Source organism: Podospora pseudoanserina, chromosome 1 (genome assembly GCF_035222485.1).
Source record: "Podospora pseudoanserina strain CBS 124.78 chromosome 1, whole genome shotgun sequence".
NCBI classification, from domain to species: domain Eukaryota; kingdom Fungi; phylum Ascomycota; class Sordariomycetes; order Sordariales; family Podosporaceae; genus Podospora; species Podospora pseudoanserina.
In genome coordinates, this window is record NC_085920.1 from 1,468,811 (window position 1) to 1,491,327 (window position 22,517).

General features: G+C 51.6%; 7 protein-coding genes across 7 annotated transcripts; 2 read left to right on the plus strand and 5 right to left on the minus strand.

Annotated features, from left to right (window-relative positions):
• Nucleotides 1-82: 82 nt before the first annotated feature.
• On the minus strand, nucleotides 83-1,313 carry QC764_104060 (uncharacterized protein; the record flags this gene model as incomplete). Its single annotated transcript, XM_062941649.1, has 3 exons — nucleotides 994-1,313; nucleotides 771-920; nucleotides 83-702 (listed from the first exon to the last, which is right to left on the minus strand). Exons 1-3 carry the CDS (start codon nucleotides 1,124-1,126, stop codon nucleotides 83-85), a joined length of 903 nt encoding a protein of 300 aa, XP_062804527.1. The 5' UTR covers nucleotides 1,127-1,313.
• A 283-nt stretch (nucleotides 1,314-1,596) lies between these two features.
• On the minus strand, nucleotides 1,597-5,586 carry TRR1 (thioredoxin-disulfide reductase). The gene is made up of 6 exons (XM_062939776.1): nucleotides 4,568-5,586; nucleotides 4,368-4,503; nucleotides 3,473-4,310; nucleotides 2,791-3,005; nucleotides 1,848-2,666; nucleotides 1,597-1,780 (listed from the first exon to the last, which is right to left on the minus strand). The coding sequence occupies exons 1-6, from the start codon at nucleotides 4,598-4,600 to the stop codon at nucleotides 1,683-1,685; spliced, it is 2,139 nt and encodes a 712-aa protein (XP_062804528.1). The 5' UTR covers nucleotides 4,601-5,586; the 3' UTR covers nucleotides 1,597-1,682.
• On the plus strand, nucleotides 5,236-6,003 carry YTH1 (RNA-binding component of cleavage and polyadenylation factor; the record flags this gene model as incomplete). The annotated part of the gene is made up of 1 exon (XM_062941650.1): nucleotides 5,236-6,003. One exon carries the CDS (start codon nucleotides 5,236-5,238, stop codon nucleotides 6,001-6,003), a length of 768 nt encoding a protein of 255 aa, XP_062804529.1.
• A 963-nt stretch (nucleotides 6,004-6,966) lies between these two features.
• On the minus strand, nucleotides 6,967-9,407 carry QC764_104100 (uncharacterized protein). Its single transcript, XM_062941651.1, has 3 exons — nucleotides 8,985-9,407; nucleotides 8,374-8,886; nucleotides 6,967-8,318 (listed from the first exon to the last, which is right to left on the minus strand). Exons 1-3 carry the CDS (start codon nucleotides 9,021-9,023, stop codon nucleotides 7,314-7,316), a joined length of 1,557 nt encoding a protein of 518 aa, XP_062804530.1. The 5' UTR covers nucleotides 9,024-9,407; the 3' UTR covers nucleotides 6,967-7,313.
• Nucleotides 9,408-9,440: 33 nt separating this feature from the next.
• Nucleotides 9,441-12,126, minus strand: sif3 (Sad1-interacting factor 3). Its single transcript, XM_062941652.1, has 3 exons — nucleotides 11,858-12,126; nucleotides 10,469-11,798; nucleotides 9,441-10,416 (listed from the first exon to the last, which is right to left on the minus strand). The coding sequence occupies exons 1-3, from the start codon at nucleotides 11,888-11,890 to the stop codon at nucleotides 9,902-9,904; spliced, it is 1,878 nt and encodes a 625-aa protein (XP_062804531.1). The 5' UTR covers nucleotides 11,891-12,126; the 3' UTR covers nucleotides 9,441-9,901.
• Nucleotides 12,127-13,055: 929 nt separating this feature from the next.
• Nucleotides 13,056-13,835, minus strand: QC764_104120 (uncharacterized protein; the record flags this gene model as incomplete). Its single annotated transcript, XM_062941653.1, has 1 exon — nucleotides 13,056-13,835. The coding sequence occupies one exon, from the start codon at nucleotides 13,833-13,835 to the stop codon at nucleotides 13,056-13,058; it is 780 nt and encodes a 259-aa protein (XP_062804532.1).
• Nucleotides 13,836-17,048: 3,213 nt separating this feature from the next.
• FAP1 (FKBP12-associated protein) lies at nucleotides 17,049-21,423 on the plus strand. The gene is made up of 2 exons (XM_062941654.1): nucleotides 17,049-19,965; nucleotides 20,023-21,423. Exons 1-2 carry the CDS (start codon nucleotides 17,640-17,642, stop codon nucleotides 21,267-21,269), a joined length of 3,573 nt encoding a protein of 1,190 aa, XP_062804533.1. The 5' UTR covers nucleotides 17,049-17,639; the 3' UTR covers nucleotides 21,270-21,423.
• The last annotated feature ends 1,094 nt before the right edge of the window (nucleotides 21,424-22,517 follow it).

Here is a 22,517-nt window from a genome sequence, read left to right on the forward strand (position 1 = left end):
GCCTTGGAAGTTTGAACTGATATAAGGCCAAAAGCCAAAATCTTACTCTGATTACCACCTTATCCCAGTACACTTACGCTGCCTACAATCTCCTAGCAACGACCCTCAACCGAACATAATTCACCACGTACTCCACATCCCCCCTTTCGCGCGCTGGTTCCCTTCTACAAACAATTTCCAACAACCTGAACACCTCCCTCACCGCTTCCTCCCTTTCTTTCTCGTCCCTGATCAACCCAAACAACTTGCCCCCAATCAACCTAACCCACCCCTCCAGGCCGCCCCTTCCATCAATCTTGGTAGGCCTCCACTCCATCTCACTCCTTTCGACCTCAAACCCCCCGACCTTGACCTCCATCATGTCCCTGACCCACTCCTCATCAGGAAAAAACCACGGCTCCCTAATATTCTCGGGCGCTTGTTTCAGCGTCCTAGCAACCACCCCCACCATCGCGGCCCTCGCCTCAGCGATATTCCCCATCCCGCCCATCTCAAAGACAAACTTGCCCCCCTTCTTGAGAACGTACCGGGCCCCCTCAAAGAACTTTCTGCCCCTGTTCGACACCGGGCCGTCGTCATCCAGAGAAGAACCACTGCTGCTGCCGAGCATCCAGTGGATGGCCGCAGAGGAAAAGACTTTGCTGAAGTGTTCTGGTTGGTGGGCCATGGCTGAGTGTTTGAGGAGGTCGGAGGTGTTTGCTACTGTTTCCCCCCCAAGTTAGAATTCAGCAATCACTTCTAGAGAGGGAAAAGTCGGTAAGTGAGTATACCAATAAAAAGACACTTCCTCTCCAACCCAACCTCCTTCCTCCTCACATTCTCCCTCGCGGCCCGGATCATGCTCGGTGATCGGTCTAATCCCAGAAGTTTGCCCCCTCCTTGGGTTAGGACACGGCCGATTTCAATGTCTAGGATTCCATCTGGTTGTACGCGTGTTGCGTTAGCTAATAACCCCCATCCATCAACGCAAAACAGAAGCATGCAAAAATGTACCACCGCATCCCAAATCCAAAACCTTGTCATCCGCTTTTACGTCAAGCCACTCCAACACTTTTGTCGCGAGCTTGGGGACGAAGCCGAGACTCTTTTGGTATTCGTCTGCTTTCCATTCTCTGATGGAAGTCATGGTTGCGGGTGACGGGGTGGTCGAGATATGATAAGTTGATATATACACCTCTCTCCCCAACAGCAACAACAACAACAACAACAACAACAACGACAGATGACGACGACGACGACGAACGTCAAAGCGAAAGAAAGACGGGGGGGTAAAATGTCTGGTCCTGACTCTTGTTCTGGTTGTGACTTTAATGGAACCCATGGATAGAAAACCGGACCAGATAAACCTAAAATAATGTGTCACAAAACACCCCTCCCTCTAACTCGGCCGATGTCGGCACAGCCTGATGGTACCAGCCTTTGATCTTGCTGAGAGGAATAGGGGTAGTTGCTTAAATACGTCAAGTCTCTTGTAAACAACTTGGGAACCTCTACTCCGAAAAAGAGGATAATGTTACCAACCAAGTATTCCTGCTGACCCTGTCACCTGGTCGTCAAGAGTAGCCAACACTCAGATCATACACAATAAATCTGGGGTATATCCTGACAGACCGCCAAAAACAGTGGTATCTCCATTCAAAAAAGGCTGCCGCTAAAAATGACGTCTAACCTCTATATAACTTCTATAGGTTCCCCTCCTTCCCGGCCTTGTGCTCAGCTGTCGTGTCCTCCATCTCGGACAGGAACTTTTCAGCATCGAGAGCAGCCATGCAACCAGTTCCTGTAAAATTATCATCAGTCAGCAAAACTTGTTTCCTGGTCAAAACAAAAGGGGGACAACAACATACCTGCACTGGTAATGGCCTGCCTGTACCTCTTATCCTGCACATCACCAGCAGCAAACACGCCCTCAACACTGGTCAGCGTAGTGCCAGGCTTGGTGATGACATAACCCTCCTCATCAGTCTCCAGCTGACCCTTGACAATCTTGGTGGCAGGATCGTGACCAATGGCATAAAAAAGCCCATTCGCCTCCAGCGTCTCCTCATTCCCAGAAACAACATCCTTGACCACCAGCTGGCTCATCAGCCCCTTGTCATCCCCCTTAACCTCCACACCCACAGTATTAAACTTGACCGTAACCTTGGGATGCCCCAGCAACCTCTTCGCCATGATCGTGCTAGCCCTCAACTTGTCCTTCCTCACCAGCACAGTAACATGGCTAGCATACTTGGTCAAGAACATCGCCTCCTCCGCCGCAGAGTCACCACCCCCGATGACAACCAAGTGCTTGTTTCTAAAGATAGGCACCGCCCCGTCGCACACGGCGCAGGCCGAGATCCCGTTCTGCCAGTACTTGTCCTCCCCCGGCAGCCCAAGCCTGCGGGCCGAGGCCCCCGTGGCGAGGATGATGGCGTCGGCCGTGTGGATCTCGTCCGGGGACCACTCGGTGGCGTACTTGAACGGCCTCGACGAGAGGTCCAGCTTGTCGACCGTCTCGCTGACGATGACGGTGCCGAAGCGCTCCGACTGCTCGCGCATCCGGTCCATGAGCTCGCCACCCATGATGCCCTTGGGGAAGCCGGGGAAGTTTTCGATTTCGGTCGTCGTGGTGAGCTGCCCGCCGGCGGCGACGCCGTTGGCCATGAAGCCTTCGTATAGGACGGCTGTTTTTACATGGTGTTGTTAGATTAGGTTCTTTTCGTATGAGGTTGACAAACTGTGGAGGGGTAATAAACTAAAAAAAAAAAATAATAAAAATAAAAAAAAATAAAAAAAAACACTACGCACGCTTCAACTCGGCGCGGGCAAGGTAAACGGCCGCGGTGTGGGCGGCCGGCCCGGAGCCGATGATGACTACTTTGCTGTGCATGTTCCTCCGCTGTTGCTGCTTGCCTATCGTCTGTTGGAGTTCGGATTGGTACAGGGTGGTCCGCGTCTTGGTAAACACGCCCGTTGTTACAGCTGCTACTGACAGGCCGGCACCAGAGCGGAGGAGGATGCGTCTAGAGAAGGATGAGGAAAACAGCTTGACGGTTGTAGGTGGGGTACGTTAGGTAGCCCAGAAGCGTGGGAAAAGAGTAGAGATCAAAACGCGGGGGGGGGGAGGAATATACGCCGCACGGTATTAGGAGGGGGGTCGGGGGGGTTTATTTAGGTTGGTTGGTATATAAATGATTACGAGAAAATGGAGCGAGTGGGTTACAGATGCGATTCTTCGAAATGGTTATTCCCTGGAAGATTCTCTTGTAAATTGTCAAGTCGTGTTTTACTAAGCTCTCAGGATACATTTCTCATGATCGATCGAGACACGGAGGGTGGGGTTGAGGGGCAATGGGGAAAATTCCGAATCAGATGCAGGGTCCAAATCGGAGGGTGAATAAGCAGTCAATTACTATGGGGGTTAGGGTTGTATGAGCACCCCTTTTTTTCATTAAACATGGCATCGCTACATACAATTCAGAAAAATTACAGTTTGTTTTGTCCCTCCTGGGGAATCTTGACAACAACCTTGCCCCAGGTTTCCCTGCTCCCGAGCGCCTTGAGCGCATCTGGCACAGACTCGAGTCCGACAAACTCCTTGTCTGTGAACTCAGTTCCCTTGAACTTGCCCTCGGCAATCAACTTCATGATGCCCTCCCACACCTTGGGGACCGATTTAGTCTCCATCTTCTCATACATGCCCCAGTGAATACCGACCAAGCTGATATTCTTGAGCAAGACCTTGTTCATAGCCACCTTCTCGATAGTACCAGCGGCAAAGCCAACAATGAGAATGCGGCCGTTCCAAGCGATACACTTAGTACTCTTGTCAACCATGCCGACAGGGTCATAGACAATGTCAACACCACGGCCCTTGGGCGTCAATTTCTTGACAATCTGGGGCCAATTCTCATCGCGGTAGTCAACGACATGATCAGCGCCAAAGGACTTGGCAACCTCCAGCTTGCGGGCAGTGCCCGCCGTGGCGATGACTGTCGCGCCGTATGCCTTGGCGACTTGAACAGCAGCAAGACCGACACCACCGGCAGCGGCGTGGACAAGAACGTAATCACCTGCCTTGACGCCAGCACGGAGGACGAGGGCGCCGTAGCTGGTGGGGGCTGTTACGAACAGACCGGAAGCCTGGTTGAAAGACCATCCCTTGGGTACGGGAAGCATGGAAACCTCCTTTGCGACACACTTGGTGGCATATGACCCCTGGGTGGCTCCGAAGACCTTGGAGCCGACGGGGAACTTGGGGTTCTTGGACCCGGAAGGCGTGGCCAGCACGACTCCGGCGAATTCAGCACCAGAAACCCATGGGAAAGCTATTGCGAGGATCAGCACGGTGTCTCCAAGTGATGGTGGGTGGTCTAAATACATACGAGGTTGGTGCTGGTATTTGCCCTGAATTTGCAGGATATCAAAGAAGTTGGTTGCCGCGGCGTGGACCTCGATGAGGTACTCGTCTGCGGCAGGCTTGGGATCAGCAAGCTCTGTGACCTTGAGCTCACCAGGAGCCTATCAAGCACGTATTAGCAATGTGTTTAACACCGAGACGAGCTTCAGATTGAGTGCCTATTACCTTGACATAGGCCGACACTTGGATTCCCTTCATGATTGTAGATGTAAGACGAACAGGCACGTGCACGGGGGGGCAAGGTGAGGTCGCGGGGGCAAACAGAAGCAAGATGAAGGAAGGGTATCCGAAATGTAAGCAAGAAGTAGTATTAGAGTCGCTGTGGGAGGATGTTATATATATATATAAAAGACACCAATGCTACGCTAAATACTTGATCAAAAAAGAACCTCGGAAATGGTCTTCCATCGCCGTCGTCCTGTCAATGGTCCCTGATTCATTGGTAAGACGGCTTTGCCAGGGTTCAGTTCGCGGGGCAGGGGCCGAACCGAGGTTGTGGATTCCGGCGGCTGATTGGCTGCACACCGTGGAGCTCTCGGTGAGGAAGCGACGTCGATCCATCTTATCGCCAGACGCGCCGTTGCTTGCGAACCTTGAAGACCAAACTTGGCTTTTTTCCAACTTTTGAACCACCACTTTTCGCGCAACTGTTCAACGAAGAAATTTGCACCCACCTCGGCGGCCCTCGCAATATCGAACGAAACCAATACAACAAGTTGCACAAAACAACGAAGTGACCAGAGCACAAACTACCAACAATAGATCGTCCATAACGGCCACTCCCTCACCACCACAATAATAACTGATCGCAAAGATCACCACCCACCATCACCATGGCGTTCCTCCCGCCCCCAGCCCAACAACTCCTAACCCACACACCCACCCCCTACACCTTCACCTTCACCCCCTTCCTCCAAAAAACCTACCAACACTCCCTCCCCCCACCCAGCAGCAACCTCTCCTCAGGCGACCAACAACAATCCCAACCCAACAACAACAACACCGGCGGCTTCGGTTCCCTAGTCTGCAAACACTGGCTCCGCGGCCTCTGCAAAAAAGGCCTAACCTGCGAGTTCCTCCACGAGTACAACCTCCGCAAGATGCCCGAATGCAACTTCTTCGTCCGCAACGGCTACTGCTCCAACGGGGACGAGTGCCTCTACCTCCACATCGATCCCTCTTCCAAACTTCCCCCCTGCCCCCACTACGACCGCGGGTTTTGCCCCTTGGGGCCAAAATGCGACAAGAGACATTTAAAGAGAAACATATGTCTTTACTACCTCGCGGGGTTCTGCCCGGACGGGAAGCAGTGCAGGCAGGGGGCGCATCCAAGGTGGACGAGGGATGAGCTGATGGAGAAGCCTACTATGAAGGTGGAGAAGACGGCGGAGGAGCTGGAGCGGGAGGAGCAGGAGAGGGAGAGGCATAGGGAGCGGGAGAGGGAGAGGGATATGGAACGGCGGGCGGAGAGGGATAGGGAGCGGGGTGGGGATGGGGATAGGCATGATAGGGGGCATGAAAAGGGGGGCAGGTTTGGGAGGGGGGGGAGGGGGAGGTGGGGTGGGAAGAGGGGGGGGTATAGAGGGAGAGGGGGTCATTAGGAGGGGCCTGCATCTAGAGAGAGTGTGTTTACGGATGGGAGGAAGGGGAGGGGAAGGTGGATATACCAATATCCAGTGGTGCGAAACCTAGAAGTTGGCCACAAGTGAAAAAAAGAGACAAGTCTTCAGAACAGGAGTCCAGGCGCCGAAACGTCGCGAGAGAGGTCAGCGAGGCGAAGTGCTATGCGACTCGCCCCGCCTATCGAGAAGAAAATAAACGAGTGCCGACAAAAAAGGACAAAGATCGTGAGGAGAAGTAGTCACCATGATAGAGAGCGAGCAGGGGAGTCTGTATATGATTGACAAGTATCAATCCGCTATTGTATTCCACACCAGGGCAGACACAGAGAGGCGTTAGGGTTTATTCAGAAGAGGCAAGGTGGCAAGCATTAGGAGTTCGGGCCAACAGATATAATATAAAAAGTCTTACCTTTCTAGAGAAAACTAAAAAAAAAAAAAAAATGTTGGACGTTGTGTGGACTGGCCGTGTTTCGAGAATGCACTCAAAAGACTAACCCGGCCTCATTTGACCTCGGAATCACATCATGTTAATCCAAACACGAAAAAAATAAATTGAAGCATCGGAAAGCGTCATGTATTGTTTGTCCTCCTATCATCCAAAATTGTGCAAAAACAAAAAAAAAAAACCAAAAAAAAAAACCAAAAAAAAAAAACCATGAGTATTTCTACTCGACGTTGTAAGCTGTAAACCCCATCAAAATGGCCAAAGCCCTTCACATCCCCCTTGATGATGATAACGATGCAAGAGTTTTTTCTTTTTTATTTTTTTTTATTTTTTTAAAAATAAAATAAAATAAAAAGACAACACCATTCAAAGTGGTTTATGCCCGCGTTGGCAACGAACCAATAATCAAGGGCAATCAAGTTCGGCAAAGGATCGAGGAAGATGACCAGTCGCGTGAGTCGTGTCTCCCGCTGTCGTCTTCCGGACTTCATTGTCCTTGCTTATCGAGGTTCGTTGCATCCACAGAGATTTCCAACCTTGAATGGTGTTATGTAGATGGTAAAGACCATAGATGAAAAACAGTAAGAGCAAGCTGTTCCCCACCACCGCCAATCAAACCAAACCCGCCTCTCCCAAGTGTATATACCATGTCGTTGATATGTTTTTCTGTATCATTCATGTCCCCCATCCCTAGTCTACAAGATGAGTAGAGATCCTACCTCCCGCCGACATGCTTAAGCCTATTCCTGGCTCTGGTGTGTGTGCTGTGTTCCTCATATACAACCCCCATGCCTTTTCTTTTTTTTTTTTTCTTTTTTCTTGTTTTGCCTCAATCTCAGTCTTCTCAAGACTTCCACACATTCTCCCCCGCGACACCTTCCAAAGGCGCCACACTAATAAAGCTCTCGGTCCCCGCCATCTTGTCCTCGTCCTCTCCATCATGGCTTCCTCCCCTTGGGCTCCCATGAGCACTGCCCTGCCAAGTAGCCAACTCATCAACCTTCCTGATGCCCATAATGAAATAAACCATGCTCTTCGGCACCCACCGCCCAACAAAGCCATAGACACTCGCTCCCAAACCAACTCTCACTGTTGACGCAGTGATGGTGCCATCAATGACATCAAACACAGCATCGTGCAAGTTCTTGAGGCTGGATCCTCTCATACCCCTGATTCCAGTTGTACCAATAGGGGAGGTTGACTGAGAGACAAAGTTCCGGGCGTAGGTCTTTCGGGCGGCATCGGGCCAGTTGTGAGTTTGTTCGACACCAGAAGCAGTGATGAGACCTTGATTGGCACGACCGGCCGTGCTAGACTGGAACTTGGTGCCTTGAGCTGGGGTGAAACCAGTGAAGTCGAAGGTTCCGAGCTGCATGTGAGTTACGGGGACCTGGAGCGGGCGAAGCTCGGCGGCGAGGACTTCTGTGAAGGCTGAGAGGGCGGAGCAGATGGTTGCTTCAGGGGCATGGAAGGGAGGGTTGATTGAGGAGATAATAGAAGGCGTGAAAACCAACACCTTGGGGGAGAGGTCTTCCTTTTCTCTTTGCTTGCTGGAGTCTTTGGCGAGACTGCTTGCGAGCTCTGTTGGTGGAGGAGGAGGATGCAACCTGGCAGTGAGGATGGGGAGGAAAGCCTGAATAGTGACGATTGGCTGAAGAAGATGAGTCTTGAAGAGGTCGGCGAAGCTGGAGGGAGGGATGGTGGCGATAGGTGAAGTTTGATAGTTGAGGGAGGGGATGAGAATAACGGATTTAAGGTGAAGGTGGGACTTCTTGCCCTTGGGGATTGCCGCGTGAGGTTCTTGGAGGTAGCGGGCGAACTCCTCAATTGAAGCACCGACACGGGTAGGCTGTGACAAACATGTTAGCCAGGTGCAGAAATAGGGGAAAAGGAGACGGGCTTACATCATTGATATCCAAAGCAAACGACCGAATATCCGGCCTGGCCATTCCCTGAATCAAAAGCTCATCATCCCGCGTGTTGGCCACAATAAACACAATGAAGCCCTTCCTCTCCAAATCCAGCGCCAACGACCTCGTCAGCGGCAACGCAGGCGAACCAGCAATAACCACAACCTCCAACCTCCCCCCACTCCTCGCTCTCTTCGCCTTACGGTGCTTCCGTAGCGACAAGCTCGCCTTATACGACTTGTAAACCACCGTCCCCGTAGCCACAACAACAATACCCGTCAAGATCTTATGCCTCGAAACCCAGTTCTGCACCCTCTCAAGGGCCCCAACAGGCACAGCAATCACCGCCGGCGGCGGCGGTGCCTGAGGGCGAAACGATTCGGGAACCCATTCTGGCAAGTTCGAGAGGGTATCTCTCAGTTTGTCCGCAGCCTTGTCGACCGATCCGTTGACAAACTCGGCGACGTCACCAGTATATCGTTTGGCGTCATCCGGGATGTACGATAACTAGAACAAACCCAACCCCCTGCAATCAGCATAAACCAACCTCACACGACCACCACCAAAATGGGAACTCCCGAGCTCCACAAACGGGCAATACATACCAGCGTATCCAGAATCTCCTGGGGACTCGTTCCAGACATTTTGACAACTCTTTTCCCAACAGCACAATCCCGTCGTCTGTCTGTCTAGAGGTGGAGCGGGCTGGGTTTCCAGAAGAATAACAGTCAGAGCATGGGTGGTGGACAGCGGTGAGCTGTATCTATGTATGTAGGTACCTTGACGGAGAAAAGAAGAAGGAGGGGCCCGAGTTTTGCCCTTTGTTATCGGGTATCAATGTTATCGCTCACGCCCCCCCAAAGTACAACCGCTGACAGCCGAATGGGCGAGTCAACGCCGGCAACGTCAGAGCACCTAGCGGGGCTGCCCCTCACCTTGCGGGGCTGGCAGCTCAGGTACGGTTCCCAAACGGGCTAGTGACCGCGAGCTTAAATAAATGTTCTGGACTCGAACTTCTCCAACTCGACGACAACTCAGAGCAAAGAAGGCGTTAGGCTCGCGAAAGGAGGGGTTGGTTGGTATGGAGAATTTCTTTTGAAGGCCTAACTGGTGAATCATCTGATTCCGTTAACGACGTGTTATTTCATTCCTTGTTTTGTAGGTAGGTATAACGAATATCCATGTGTTCGCAGATGCTTCGGGCAGGAATGCCTTCCCTTCAACCAATGCTGGCGCATTTAAAGGTCAGTATCGAGAACTGCTCAGTTGAGCTCTGCCATCTGTCTTCGACCTAATCAAAATGGTCGAAGATAAACATGCACAGTATAACTTCCGTTCAAACAGAAGTTCGTATCCTCCGGGCACAGGGCACTAAACCAGCTTTTACTTTGTTATCCGATGCTGGAAAATGCTAAACATCCATGGCCTCGCTGTGCCGGTCTACAACAGTCAACATCCTAGATAATACCACCCTCGGCGCCCGGTACCATCTTCCGTACCCATAACGATTGTAAACACCCCCTCAAACCCCCTTAAACGTCCTCCCCACAATCTCTCCCCCACAAATAACCTCCTTCTCCTTCTCGTTCAAAATGCTATTCCACATCCTCAAATCCTCCAGCGTGATATTCCTTTCCGCCAGACTCCTCCTCAGTAAATCAATCTGTCCATTCCCTCCCCCAATCACATTGCCTGGCCCCCCACCCCGTTCTGGATCCCCAACAATAGGAGCCACAACCCCATCTCCTTGTTTCCCCTTTTCTCTCGACAACATTCCAAACCTCAGCCCCACCTCCGTGACTGTCACAATAATGCTGATAATAATCAGAATAATAATAATCCAGGTGATGTAGCTCATCTTGGAGTCGGCCACACTATCAGCGAGAATCTCGGACAAGTCCAAAAACACGCGGCACCGCTCGTTGAGCGTCTTGATACGTGGGTCGATTTCAAGGTACTCCCGGATCGCCACGTAGAGCGGGTGCAGCGTGGGCTCCGAGTCCCAGAAGAAGTTGGGTACATCGAGGATATTAGATGCTGAAGACAGAATTAGTTGCCCGCCCAAAACGTTGCGATGGGATATGCTTACAAAGATTAATATCCACTCTCGACTTGAACAACCTCCCCAAAATCTTCACAATCTCCGTTCGGGTCATGTTGAGCTCCCCTGTCATAGCTAACCGCTTGGGCACATGCTGTGCGTCCGACATCGTCTCCGACATGCGCTCCTCAAAGAAACACAGCTTGGTACTCTGAGCGATAGCATGACTTATCGTCAACTTGACCATGTGATCCGAACGCGGCAGCAGCGTGATCATGTCGTTGAATACACGCGGCCGCTTGACATCAGCGCTGTACTCGAAGTGGAACTCCTCCATCTCAAAGTCGGCCTCGTCCAATGGTCTCGTCGCAAGCGCAATGTTTGTCTCGTGCTCTGAAAATGCCAAATCCGCCAAGATATCCTTTTCTTGTCGCTCAGTAAAGTTCCAAAACACCACCACTCCGTACGAGAAGACAAACATCTCCGCAAAGTGCTTGGCATCTGGAACCAACCGATTGATGGGGTTCACCGTAATCTGTTCCACTTGGTGGTCGTCCGGTCTCCCGATCGAGTCAGGTGCACTGCTCGCCTGTTGCAGCACCGTCCCCGTATTAGGACTTCCGCCCAGTCCCTGCGCACCATACGAGTACTCATCCCAGTATCCCTCATGTTCATCCCTCCTCTCACTCCTCTCAATCTCCAAATCCAGCACCGTCTTTCCCGTCCCTGGCGTCTTCAATACTGGTCGACTCCTTAGCCTATACCCATCCACACCAGGCAGCAATGGCAAGTGATAGACGATGTACAAGCAATCATCATACAGCTTCGTCTTGGCCTCATGTTTCGTCTTCAGAAACTCCGCCGTCTCCTTCACCTTGAACGCCTGAGCCGTACAATACGCCGTCAACCTCGAAACCTTCTCCCCTCTCTGCATCTTAGGCAGCCGCTCCGCATAACTCTTGCCGCGAATTCCGCCCCTCTTCCTCAACACGTCTAATTCCTCGTCTTTAAGCGGTCTGTTCTCGTCTTCGCCGCGCAGTATCGACACCCGCCTTGCCGCCATCTCATCGTCACTGACATCATCATCGACGGGAGCCTCAGGGAGAAGTACGAGCTTTTCGCTAACCTTCGTTGTGCGGGACGGGACCTGCTGGCCGGTTCGAGCAGAGGCGAAGGTAGGTACACCACTTGGGCGGCGCACATTGCGTGCTGGTCGCTGGCCTGGATGGCCTCGGGGCTGGCCGGAAGGAATATCTGATGAGTACTGAAGGATGTTGTCGACTGATACGAGACTGGTGCTCGGTCGCCCAGCGCTACCCATTGCTCCTGGTCGTTGTGTGCCATTGCGAGCTGAGGGCCGTTCGCGGGAATCGGTGACCTGAGACAACCAACGGTTAACTTCATCATTGTCATCTGAAAAAGGTGGTTCCTTCCTACCAAGACCGACGGTGCTCGTTTTGAGGACGCCATTCTGCCAGATATCAGATGTCGCTGTATCTGTTCCCACTATCCGCCAGTTACCAGGTTGAGCGGTGTACCAATCCCCCTTCACAAACTCTCGTGTATAATGGTTCTGAGTGCTGTCGTCAAAAGTCTGCAATCCTCCGAATAGTACAAAATGTCTTCACTTTTGATGCGCGCGGTGGTTGGTCCTTGCCGAATTGGATTGATGCGTAGTAACAAGGAAAATGGAGAAAAAGAAACGCCCAGAGATCGGCTCTGCAACGCCAAAGCCAAGCGACGTCATTGCGCCCAGGCCCCACTGAGCTCTCCGCAGGACCGCTGGGATCCACTTCGAGGCTGGATTTGGCAGTTTGTCAGTGTAATAAGACAAACATGAAAGCTCCGGATGATCAAGTTTTCTAGCCAGTCTGAATGTAATGTAGCGAGACGCCTGCTTCTATATAGGGTATTCGGAGGATCACAGCTCTCAAGCATGCTGGATTGGTTCTCGTTGTTGTTATTTGGTTGGGAAAGCGTTCGCCCTGGACAAAATAATGGTGTTGTAAGTAATAACATGTGTGATCACTGTCAACTTATGCCAGTTATTTGGTCCATGACGTGCCCAGGCGCTGGGATAGATGTTCAAAGACGCGTTCTAGAAAGCCATGGAGACGGACCTAAGTAAGAAACTCACGTATATTCATTTCTTGCAGAAGCGAATATGTACTAGCTAGTTGCCTATCTGGCGTCGATATTCTCATTCTAAATCCGCAGGACCCAAGCTCTCAGACTCCAAACTCCAACTCACAAAAAGCAGCTTCAGGTATTAATCACCATTTCAACCCAAAGTCTTGCCAATCTCCCGCCAACTAGAAACAGCCCAAAAATCTTGAGGAAAAAGAAATAGAAAGCACATCATCGGCCCCATCCCAAGTCTCACACAATCATGCACAGTTCACCAGACGCCTCTCCACAGTCCAGCAGGTCCTCACCAGTTCCCGAGCCTGTGCCTCCTCCAACTCCGCTTCCTCCCTGTTTTCCCCGGCCTTTACTCTCTCGGCTCTAGGCATATGTATGTTCACTAAGCAAGATGGTAACCACCTTGGGTAAGTACATTACAAAGCGTTCAGTATTATGAGAAATAGGAACCAGAAATCTAGCCTAGCATACGGAATCCAAATGCGGAAAAAGATCAGAGAATGAGAATCTGAGGGCGTGTTTCCAACCTCGAATATCTTGTCCGACAGCAATGCCAACAAAATTCATCTCCTTCCAGAATCGCAGTCTCTGCCGTCTTGCCTTGCTGGGCAAGGATAGAAACAGCCGCCAGTCTTGCAACGGCATTGTTGCGTGTTTGTACAACACCTGTGCAAGGGGGCTGGTCGAGGAGCTCTTCCTGCGAACCAATGGAAACAGCATCCCGATACTTCAATGGCAATGAATGCCCGAACTGGCAATCCCGATGGGGGAATGATATGGTGTTGATCACATCCCTGTTTTGGCTCCTTTCAACACCAAGGACATCAATGTCCGCGACCCATCTGCCTTGGTCCTGCACCGAGACTGCTGGCTCAAGCAGAAATATCTCTTGGTCTATTTCTCCCTTGGGGCCCGGAGCCAAGGGCACTTTCGAGTTGGTGAACGAAAAATGCAGCGAGGTTCCTTTGAAGTTGTCCTCAAAGGTTCCGTTGAAAATATGATGAGATACCATCAGAGCATCGTGCCCGATTTGTCGTATACGAGGTTTGGTTGGCGACACGAGACATACCATCCCCGTCTGGCCAACATTGCCAACCAGATGCCGAATGCCCAAGTGGAATGGGCTGGTACAAGGGTCGGAGAGCAATATGTCGGCGACATATATGGAGTCGTCCGAGCATAACGCAATGACATCCGCGAGGTTCGCAAGGTCTATATCGAAGCGGCCGGACTCAAACATTGCTATACAGGCGAACAACTCCGCGCGTGTCATCTGTTTGAAATATTCCTCTGCAGATTTTTCAGCAGTATTGGGCACACAGAACCATTTCGCGGCTGTCAGCGTGTTCTCGATGATTTACAGCGACACGGTAGCTTGTGACATCCTTTTGGTAGACGTGGGCTGCAACTTCAAGGACTAGAAAAGACTGGAGCAAGTCGGGTGGCTGCCGAAACCCACTGCTAAACAAACAAGAGACAGTCCTGTCGGATTTGAGCTTCGCAATTGCCAGAGCTTTCCCAGTAACTGAAGATGTCTTCAGAGGCCAACAAGAGGGGAGGGGAATCCTCCTTAGACTCAACATCCATTGGATTAGAGAATGATTCGGTGGAAAATTCAGACTTCCAACTAGCTGTTTCTGTCCGATCTGTAGGTAATCCCGATTTATGGTCCACTGGCTCAGAAGATCCTGTGGGCGGCCCAGCTTCACAGTCGACTTGTTCAGGTCCTTGTGTATAGTTGTGTTCAGGGTTATAGTTTACGTAGAGCCGCTCCCATCCCGGAGTCTCAGGGGAGGTCCCCTTGAAGGCTGTTGGCTCTGAGCATTTCCGTTTCCGTTTCCGTTTCCGTTTCCGTTTCCGCTCCCGACCGACGGCTGCCTCTGTCAGGTCATCAGAAGAAGAGTTTGTCTGATGTGTGGTTAGCTCTGTATCGACATGCCACGCCAAATATCTCTAAGGGTACATTGCGACGTGAGCGCCAGGTGAGAGATTTACTAGCCCATACGAACATGTCTACCTGCAAACACCTTGTTTGTCCCAGCTGCTATAGCAAGCCTTTTGCCGACTGGCAAGCAAAAATACCCATGACAACATATTCTTTGAGTCCAGATAAGTCCACGTGCAGCCATCTGGCATATCGCTTTCTAGGGATGTAATCTTAGCTCAACGCGCCATAGTGTTGGGTTTGGCCAGCAATATGATCCTCGATTGGATGTATCGTCGTCCATTCAATATACCTCTGGCCTCGAATGTAAGACCGGTACGTGATTATTGCATTCCGGGCTTTCAGATCCAGGCGTGGTGAAGTGGCAACTTGGCGTAGGTAGTGGATTCCGGCACCGATGGTTATGCCGCAGCAGAGAGCCTGCATAACACGGGAGTTACAAAGCCCAAAAAATGCTATGTGCTCGCCGCGGCGAAGAGAATCCCCCAGGAAGCCCCTTTCTCGTCTCCAGCCGTATTTGATAAGCATTACTGCGGAATTTTTCTCTTTCCCGTCGAGTTCTGTGACCACCGAGCAGAGCCTTGAAAGCCATGATCTAGGTGCGCGACCGGATTTCACTTGGCTCAAGACCTTTCCCAATTCTGCGAACCATGTCATGGCGGCTTCAAAGTCGGTGTATCCAACCTCCCATCGGCGGAACAAAGCCCCGAGAGCAACAAGCCAAAGTTGAGGCATGTAAATCCGACTCAGCTGCTCGTGGCTGTGGACTGTGACCGGAGCACCGTAATATTTTAAATGAGACAGGGCGAGGGACCATTGGGTAAAGCTTTCGGAGGATTCGCCCCTGTATTCCAGTCCAAGGCTCAGGACTGCCAAGTTGGGAAGAGGTCGTCAGAAAAAGTAACTTTGGTAGCCTCAGCCTGAAAGACAAGAAGATTGGGGAACAAGTTCCAAGCCGATATGCCCCCCAATACCGATCGATCGCAGGCCTGCTGAGGAGTGTTATGGAAAAGTTTCTCAAACACCTCCATCGCCCGATTCCAGGTAATGACGGCAGTTTCGTACGTAGATTTACCTTTAGGGTAGGGAATGTTGAGGTTCTGGGCGATCAAATCGAATTGGGAATGTTGGAACTTCATCGAGGCTTCTGCCCTCCTCAGCCAAGCCCGTGCGTTCGCATCCCAAGATGCTAATTCGGTTCTCGTATAAGATTATTGAGAGGCCAGGTTCGTGTGCGGGTTGACGAGTTTTCCACTCTCAAGGTCGGCTTTGACAGTCCGTATTCTCTTCTCGACCAGCTCAACCTGTATTGACGTGGCTGCCTTGGCCTCCCAAGCATCTGCGAGCATGCAGTCCAGTAGAAGGACACCAGTTAAGGAAAGCCCAGATATCGCAGCAGCCCATATAGAGGCACAGTCCGCTCCAATGAAAGGTTGAAAAGGGCCATCTCTCTCTGATCCCTGGGGGTTGATACCAAAGCGGGCCAAGATTTCGGGACGCGACTACCAAAAGCCTTGAATAATCTTGGTGTTTCGGGAACGAGCTCATGGAAAAGAAAGCCGAGCTTACAAGCCGTTCGATGGATTTCGCCTTTCTCTGCTTCGTGTTTTCTTTTGAGTGTCGATGCCGAGCCGACAGGATGGTACTCAGGCGAAGGTGCGCAACGCCACAGCGAAAAGTCCAGGTTAATATTGACCAAAGCAAGAGTGTTTCCGTTTTGGACGGCGACCCCGGACACGTTGAGCTTGCCTAGAGAGTTCATGACTGCTTATGTATAGGTGTGTGGAAGTCCAGATGCGTAGCGTTTGTGCTTGAACAAATGGGTGCCCAAGCTCCCTGTTGATATCAGTCCAAGGCTGGACAGCTGGCTTGTTCAAGGAGGGTCGCAAAACGTGAGGCCTTCGTTCCCTACAATCGAATAAAGCAACCGGAGAGCAAGATGAACAAGTGTCTCCATACACTTTTAGTTTCCTCGTTCAGGGAAGAAGTCCAGTCCATCACGACGCAAAGAGACACCAAGATTGCTGCCCAACATATAGCCTTGCTGCGAGCCTCATCTGCAAGAGTATTAGAATCGCGGGGTGTGCATTGTGTGACTTGAGCTCCTTACCATTGCTTGTTGAAATGGCCCATACTGCTCTATCATTTTGACTGTGTTTAAAGATATCCGACGATCACCGTCGAACTCTCGTACGTGCTGAAGCTGAGTTGACCAAACTGTTTCCACATCGGTAGCGCATGAGTGCGAAAATCCAAGGGCTTGAATCAGTTATGAAGAGCATATTCGGAAGATGTTCGGTATAAGCCAGACCAGTTCGGTACCTGACGAGTTGAGAGACGACAAAGCTCTACTATTAGATTCAAATTGTCGGTTTCTGATGATGGTGGGGTGTACGAAAACAAAATATCGTGGACATGCATCCGAGAAGTCCATGACAGGCGCTGGGATACTGGGATGGGAGACATGGGAGAGAAGCTGGAACCACTCCCGCTAAGCATTACGCTAATGCAGCCTACGCCGCTAAGCCTTACAACAGACTGGGCACCGGAGCCTTCCATCCTTGATTTCACGATGAATCATCCTCACAACTACCCACCAGTGCCACCCATCTTTGTCATCAATTTGGAAATTTTCGGACAGCGATAAGAGTGAAGAACACAAGCATCCTTCCAGATGCCCATTGGGGTGAAGTCTATCTTTGTAACCGCAAAATCGACCTCGGCCGGAGTGGCAAGAGCTGGTGTTTTCAGACCGCCGGGCCGGCACGCGACCCTAACCCTAGCTCTTAATTCCAGGCCTTGTAGCGCCGGGTAAAAGCTTCCCCTTCAAAAGACTGCGGCAAATGCCAAGAGATATTACTCATGCGGCGAACTTCAACCCATCTTATTACCATCACTCAAACCTTGGCCTTTTCTTGGGCAGCACTTATCTAGCCGGTGGACGGTATTCTCCTGTCAAGTTTTCTTCTTGTCCAACTGCATTTTTGCAAAAGAAATTTTCTACGTTTTAAAGTCGCTGTATTTCAAAAAGCGCACCCCCCCGATAAGAAATTTTGTTTGGCGGGGCAAATTGGAGCAGCGCCCAAAATTCCACCGCTACAGTCAAGAGGATACAACCTTACGACTGAAAATATGGCCGAAGTAGTTCCACAACCCCCGGGAAGCTCGAGCCGTGGAGGAGGATCAGGAGGTAGAGTCCGGCGAGGGCGTGGCTGGAGAGGAAGGCATAGAGGTGGTCGTGGAGGGTCCAATGCCAACGCACCCGGAAGTGGAAATGGAAATGTGGAAGGGAGCCAGGCGACTACGGCAACAACTCAACCATTACCACCACCAACTGCAGTACCTACACCAGTACCGCAGCAACCAGCAGGTGTAGCATCTCAACCAATCGTTTCAGATGCTTCAAGTTCGCATCAAGAGGGCCAACCAGGCAGAGGGCGAGGAGATAGGGGCAGGGGAGGTCGGGGCAGAGGCCGTGGTCGCGGAGGCGCGGCTCAAAGATCAATAGTAACCTCCCATCGTGGAGGTCGAGGACCGCCGGTTTCAGCACCTCGACAAACGGACTCTTCATCATCTCAGTCACAGTCACAGATACGACATGGGTTCAACCTTGGTGCTGTCGAGTTTGTCCCTGGTCAACCAGTCTCCGTCACTACCAAAACACGGGGTCCTGGAGAAATCATACCACCCAGATCTGCCCCTGCTCCTAAACCGGTCATGGAAAAATCCACAGCAGAGGACCTTCCCACACGTATTCACGAGGACATCGACAATGGGCAGTACGAATGCGTCATCTGCACCAGCGAGGTTGTCCGATCTTCCCGAGTTTGGTCTTGCTTGATCTGCTGGACGGTTACCCACCTTCACTGTGTCAAGAAGTGGCACAAAAACCAAATGAAACAGAAGGAGGAAAACCAAAGCCCTAACCAACCCGACGGTTGGCGCTGTCCAGGGTGCAACTCCAATCTGTTGGAAGACCCAGCATCATATCACTGTTGGTGTGGGAAAGAGTTTGACATAAAAGCAATTCCTGGCTTGCCTCCTCACACATGCGGACAGACCTGCTCCAAGCCTAGAGCTACATGTCCACATCCTTGCTCCCTGATGTGTCATGCCGGACCATGTCCGCCATGTACACTCATGGGCCCAGCACAGACCTGCTTCTGCGGCAAGAACACTGTTACCAAACGGTGTAGTGAGACTGACTACACGAATGGATGGAGCTGCCAAGAGGTGTGCGGTGATTTCCTTCCATGTGGGGAGCATACCTGCTCCCAGCCTTGCCATCCAGGCTTATGTGGCGCTTGCGACGTTCCCATGCCATCAACGTGCTATTGCGGCAAGGAGCGGAAAGAGATACCTTGCAACCAGAGAGACGACATTTTGGAATCGTTCAACTATGGCCAGCTCGATGACGAAGAAGAGTGGTTTGAGGGATCATTCCAATGCTCAAAAGTCTGCGGCAGAAAGTTTGACTGTGGACATCACACTTGTCAAAAGCCCTGCCACCCGCAAGATGAAGAGACATCTCATTGCCCCCTTTCGCCCGACATGGTGTTGAGCTGCCCCTGTGGAAAGACACCGCTTGCTTCCTTACCAGCCGAACCCAGGACGTCGTGTCAAGACCCCGTCCCGCGATGCGACAAGCCATGCGATAAGATCCTGGCTTGCGGTCATCATTGCCCGGATAAGTGCCATACTGGTGCATGCGCCCCTTGCTTCCAGAGTATGGACATCTCCTGCCGTTGCGGCAGGGTCACCAGCCGTTCAGCGTGCCATCTAGGCTGTGTTGAACCACCACAATGCTTCCGGGTGTGCAAAGCGCAGCTCAACTGTGGAAGACATGAGTGTGGAGAGCGCTGCTGCTCGGGAGAGAAGAAGGCAGCGGAAAGGCGGAAACAGAAGCGGGCTGTCAACGAGAATTACGAGCCCGAACATATCTGCCTACAGGTTTGTGGCCGGCTGCTGAAATGTAGTAAGCACACATGCCAGCAGCTATGTCACAGGGGGTCTTGCAATGCTTGCCCGGAGGCTATCTTTGACGAGATCAGCTGCTCTTGCGGGCGAACTGTATTGCACCCTCCGCAACCATGCGGAACCAGACCGCCAGAGTGCCGATTTGACTGTCGCAGAGCGAGGCCATGCGGACATCCTGCAGTGTCCCATCAGTGTCATCCAGACGATGTGGCTTGCCCCAAGTGCGCCTTTCTGGTGGAAAGGCCTTGTATCTGTGGCAAGAAGATTCTCAAAAATCAGCCTTGTTGGTTTGAGGATGCTAGGTGCGGACTGCCTTGTGGGAAGAAGCTGAAATGCGGAGCCCACGAGTGCAGGAAGTCGTGCCATAAGCCCGGGGAATGTGAGGATGCTGAGGTAGTTGGTTCTCATTGCACGCAGTTATGCGGAAGGGCGAGAAAGTCTTGTGATCACACCTGCGTGGACGAGTGCCATGCCCCTTTTCGTAAGTTTACAGCCTTATATTTTTATGTGCCCAAGGACATTGCTGATACAGTCACAGCTTGCAACGAGGACAAGCCGTGTCAATCCATGACATTCACCACCTGCCCTTGCCAGCGGCAAAAGAAACAAATTCGGTGCGGTGCAACTCGCTTCAACTCGGGGCCAGATAAACACATCACTTTAAAGTGTGATGACGACTGTCTTCGACTGGAGCGGAATCAGCGGCTTGCCGACGCGCTCAATATCGACCCTAATCACACCGACGATCATGTGCCGTATGCCGACAAGACCTTGAAGATGTTCCGCGAGAATATTGCCTGGGCTCAATCACAAGAACGGGAACTTCGCATGTTTGCTGCAGACCCAGAGTTGAAGCGGATGCGTTTCAAGCCTATGGCCAACCACCAGCGTGCCTTTTTGCACTCACTAGCTGAGGACTATGGTCTTGATTCCGAGTCTCAAGATCCTGAGCCTCACCGTCATGTTTGCCTTTTCAAGACACCACGGTTTGTGTCTGCTCCCAAAAAGACCCTGGCTCAGAGTCTTCGCCTAGTTAAGACCGCTGCCGCCACTGCCGCTGCTGCTGCTGCTGCCAAACCAGCCACTCCCGCCAATAGCCAACCCTCACCGCAGGCATTCAATGCCCTCTTACTCACCACACCTCGGTTTGGACTTACAGTCGAGGAGGTCGATCGAGCCCTGGCCTCAGACATTGCGGCCGCGGCACGTTCTGGTCCGGCACTCAGCTTCACGACCAGCTTCCTCCCCTCGGAAGACATTGTGATCAAGGCCATCCCTAATTTCACGACCGCAGCTATTGCAACATCCATGGCACCAACACCACAGGCAGTTCAGTCAGTTCTGAAGAATCTCAAGTCTGCTGTGGCAAGAACTATCTCAAAGGCAGGGTTGGCAAATGGGGTGGTACTGTGCCACGCAGACAGTTCGCTCAATGTTGTTAGAAGAGAAGGAGATCAGGCTGCTGGTGCTGATGGATGGAGTGCTGTTGCTAGCAAGGGGACATGGCGGCGAGCTCCTAGTGGGAAGGTCGCTCCTCCTCCTGTGGCGAGCAGCAGCAGAGCTGGAGGTGGCTTCTTTGCGTTGAGGAAGCTGGAGCTGAGGAAGAAGAAGGTTGAGGAGGAAAAGGCGGAAGTTGAGGAGGATTGGGAAGCGGCAGCAGAGAAGTTGGAGGGTAGAAGCAGCGATAAAGAGAATGAGGTTGTCAAGACGAGCAGCGAGGATGAGCTGCAGGGGCATCATGATTCTGAGCAGGAGCAGAGTTCTCTGGTTGCCACTGATGCTTAAACCTACAAGCTCACGATATCAGTGTCGATTGATGATTGTAATGTATGAAATATCATGTTGTATATTAACTGACATCCTTGGACCAGTTGCAATCTTGCTTTCAGGTGTTGTTTAAACCATCGTTCCCAAAGCCTTGAAACAATTCAATCCCAAAAGAACCAAAAGTTCATGCACTCAATCGCCGCTATTGAAACCCGTACCAAGTAAAAAGATGCGCATTCCACACGCCCCTTATTCCCTTCCCGCCCATCCCATAGCCCATGTCTATTATTAGTCCTGCTATGATCACCTCACGCTTCACCCTTTGCCGCTCTGTAACGTGACAAAGTGTCATTCTAGAACTCTCAAAGTTACCCCTTGTTAACTAACTGATCTTCTTAGCCAGGACAACTGATTTACCTCCGACGATGAAGTGACCTTTCCAGAACCGAAGATCCCGTCAAAATCTCCTGTTTTGGCCCCTATCCAATATCATACTACGATCGCCTTCCCACACATGACCAACTCACTCAAAAGTCTCATGTTCCAAAACCCAAGGCAACACTTCGGAGTAATTCTAGAAACCAAAAATCATCCAATGACTTCTCCCTTGCCTCTCCCCCTCAAACTCAACTCACCAATCCCAGTCCCCAATCCCCTCTCTCTCTGCCGCCCACTACCTCATGCCCCTCACCCCAGATTTCCCCATCTCATTATTCCCAGCAAAAAGCAAATGCACTTGCGTAATCCAACCTGCGCGGCTTTCTTCAAATACCAAAGCAGCAAGCAGCAGCCCTATACCAAGCCTACTATAACCTTTTTATATCTCCGCCACTGTCACTCCCCCATCCCACCATCCAATAATCCCCCCGCAAAGCCACTACCGAGCTGAACACACAAACCCACCACCCCATCCCGAGACGAGACACACATCCCCAATCCATTCCTCGCTTATTCTTCAAAGCTGCGCAACTTGCTCACCTTGCCGAACCGAACGCAAGGGACCGACTATGGACCGCCGCATTGGGAAGTCCCGCCCAGCCAATTAATATCTAACCACCCACACACGACACAACCTCAACAGCCGGCAAGTATCGCCAACTAACTAGGAACTATCATGTTTGGGATAGAGCACTCCACCTTCATGCTCCCTCTATCACCTCACCAGTTTCGTTCCTGCCTGTGATCCGACTGTCCGGTCCCGAGAAAATGATCCTGGTTGAAAACTCTTGTCCGTACAATAATCACACACCCGTAGCAAATGACCAC

Excerpts from the sequence above, each read along its gene's own strand:
- TRR1 (XM_062939776.1), bottom strand. The coding sequence starts at position 4,600 with ATGAAGGGAATCCAAGTGTCGGCCTATGTCAAG. Across the intron at positions 4,311-4,367 it reads CAAATACCAGCACCAACCTC|CTTTCCCATGGGTTTCTGGT; the intron begins GTATGTATTTAG and ends TCCTCGCAATAG. Across the intron at positions 1,781-1,847 it reads GCAGGCCATTACCAGTGCAG|GAACTGGTTGCATGGCTGCT; the intron begins GTATGTTGTTGT and ends ATAATTTTACAG.
- QC764_104100 (XM_062941651.1), bottom strand. The coding sequence starts at position 9,023 with ATGTCTGGAACGAGTCCCCAGGAGATTCTGGATACGCTG. Across the intron at positions 8,887-8,984 it reads AGGAGATTCTGGATACGCTG|TTATCGTACATCCCGGATGA; the intron begins GTATGTATTGCC and ends GGTTTGTTCTAG. Across the intron at positions 8,319-8,373 it reads TTGCTTTGGATATCAATGAT|CCTACCCGTGTCGGTGCTTC; the intron begins GTAAGCCCGTCT and ends TGTTTGTCACAG.
- sif3 (XM_062941652.1), bottom strand. The coding sequence starts at position 11,890 with ATGGCGTCCTCAAAACGAGCACCGTCGGTCTTG. Across the intron at positions 11,799-11,857 it reads AACGAGCACCGTCGGTCTTG|GTCACCGATTCCCGCGAACG; the intron begins GTAGGAAGGAAC and ends TGGTTGTCTCAG. Across the intron at positions 10,417-10,468 it reads GAGAGTGGATATTAATCTTT|CATCTAATATCCTCGATGTA; the intron begins GTAAGCATATCC and ends TTCTGTCTTCAG.
- FAP1 (XM_062941654.1), top strand. The coding sequence starts at position 17,640 with ATGGCCGAAGTAGTTCCACAACCCCCGGGAAGCTCGAGCCGTGGAGGA. Across the intron at positions 19,966-20,022 it reads CGAGTGCCATGCCCCTTTTC|CTTGCAACGAGGACAAGCCG; the intron begins GTAAGTTTACAG and ends ATACAGTCACAG.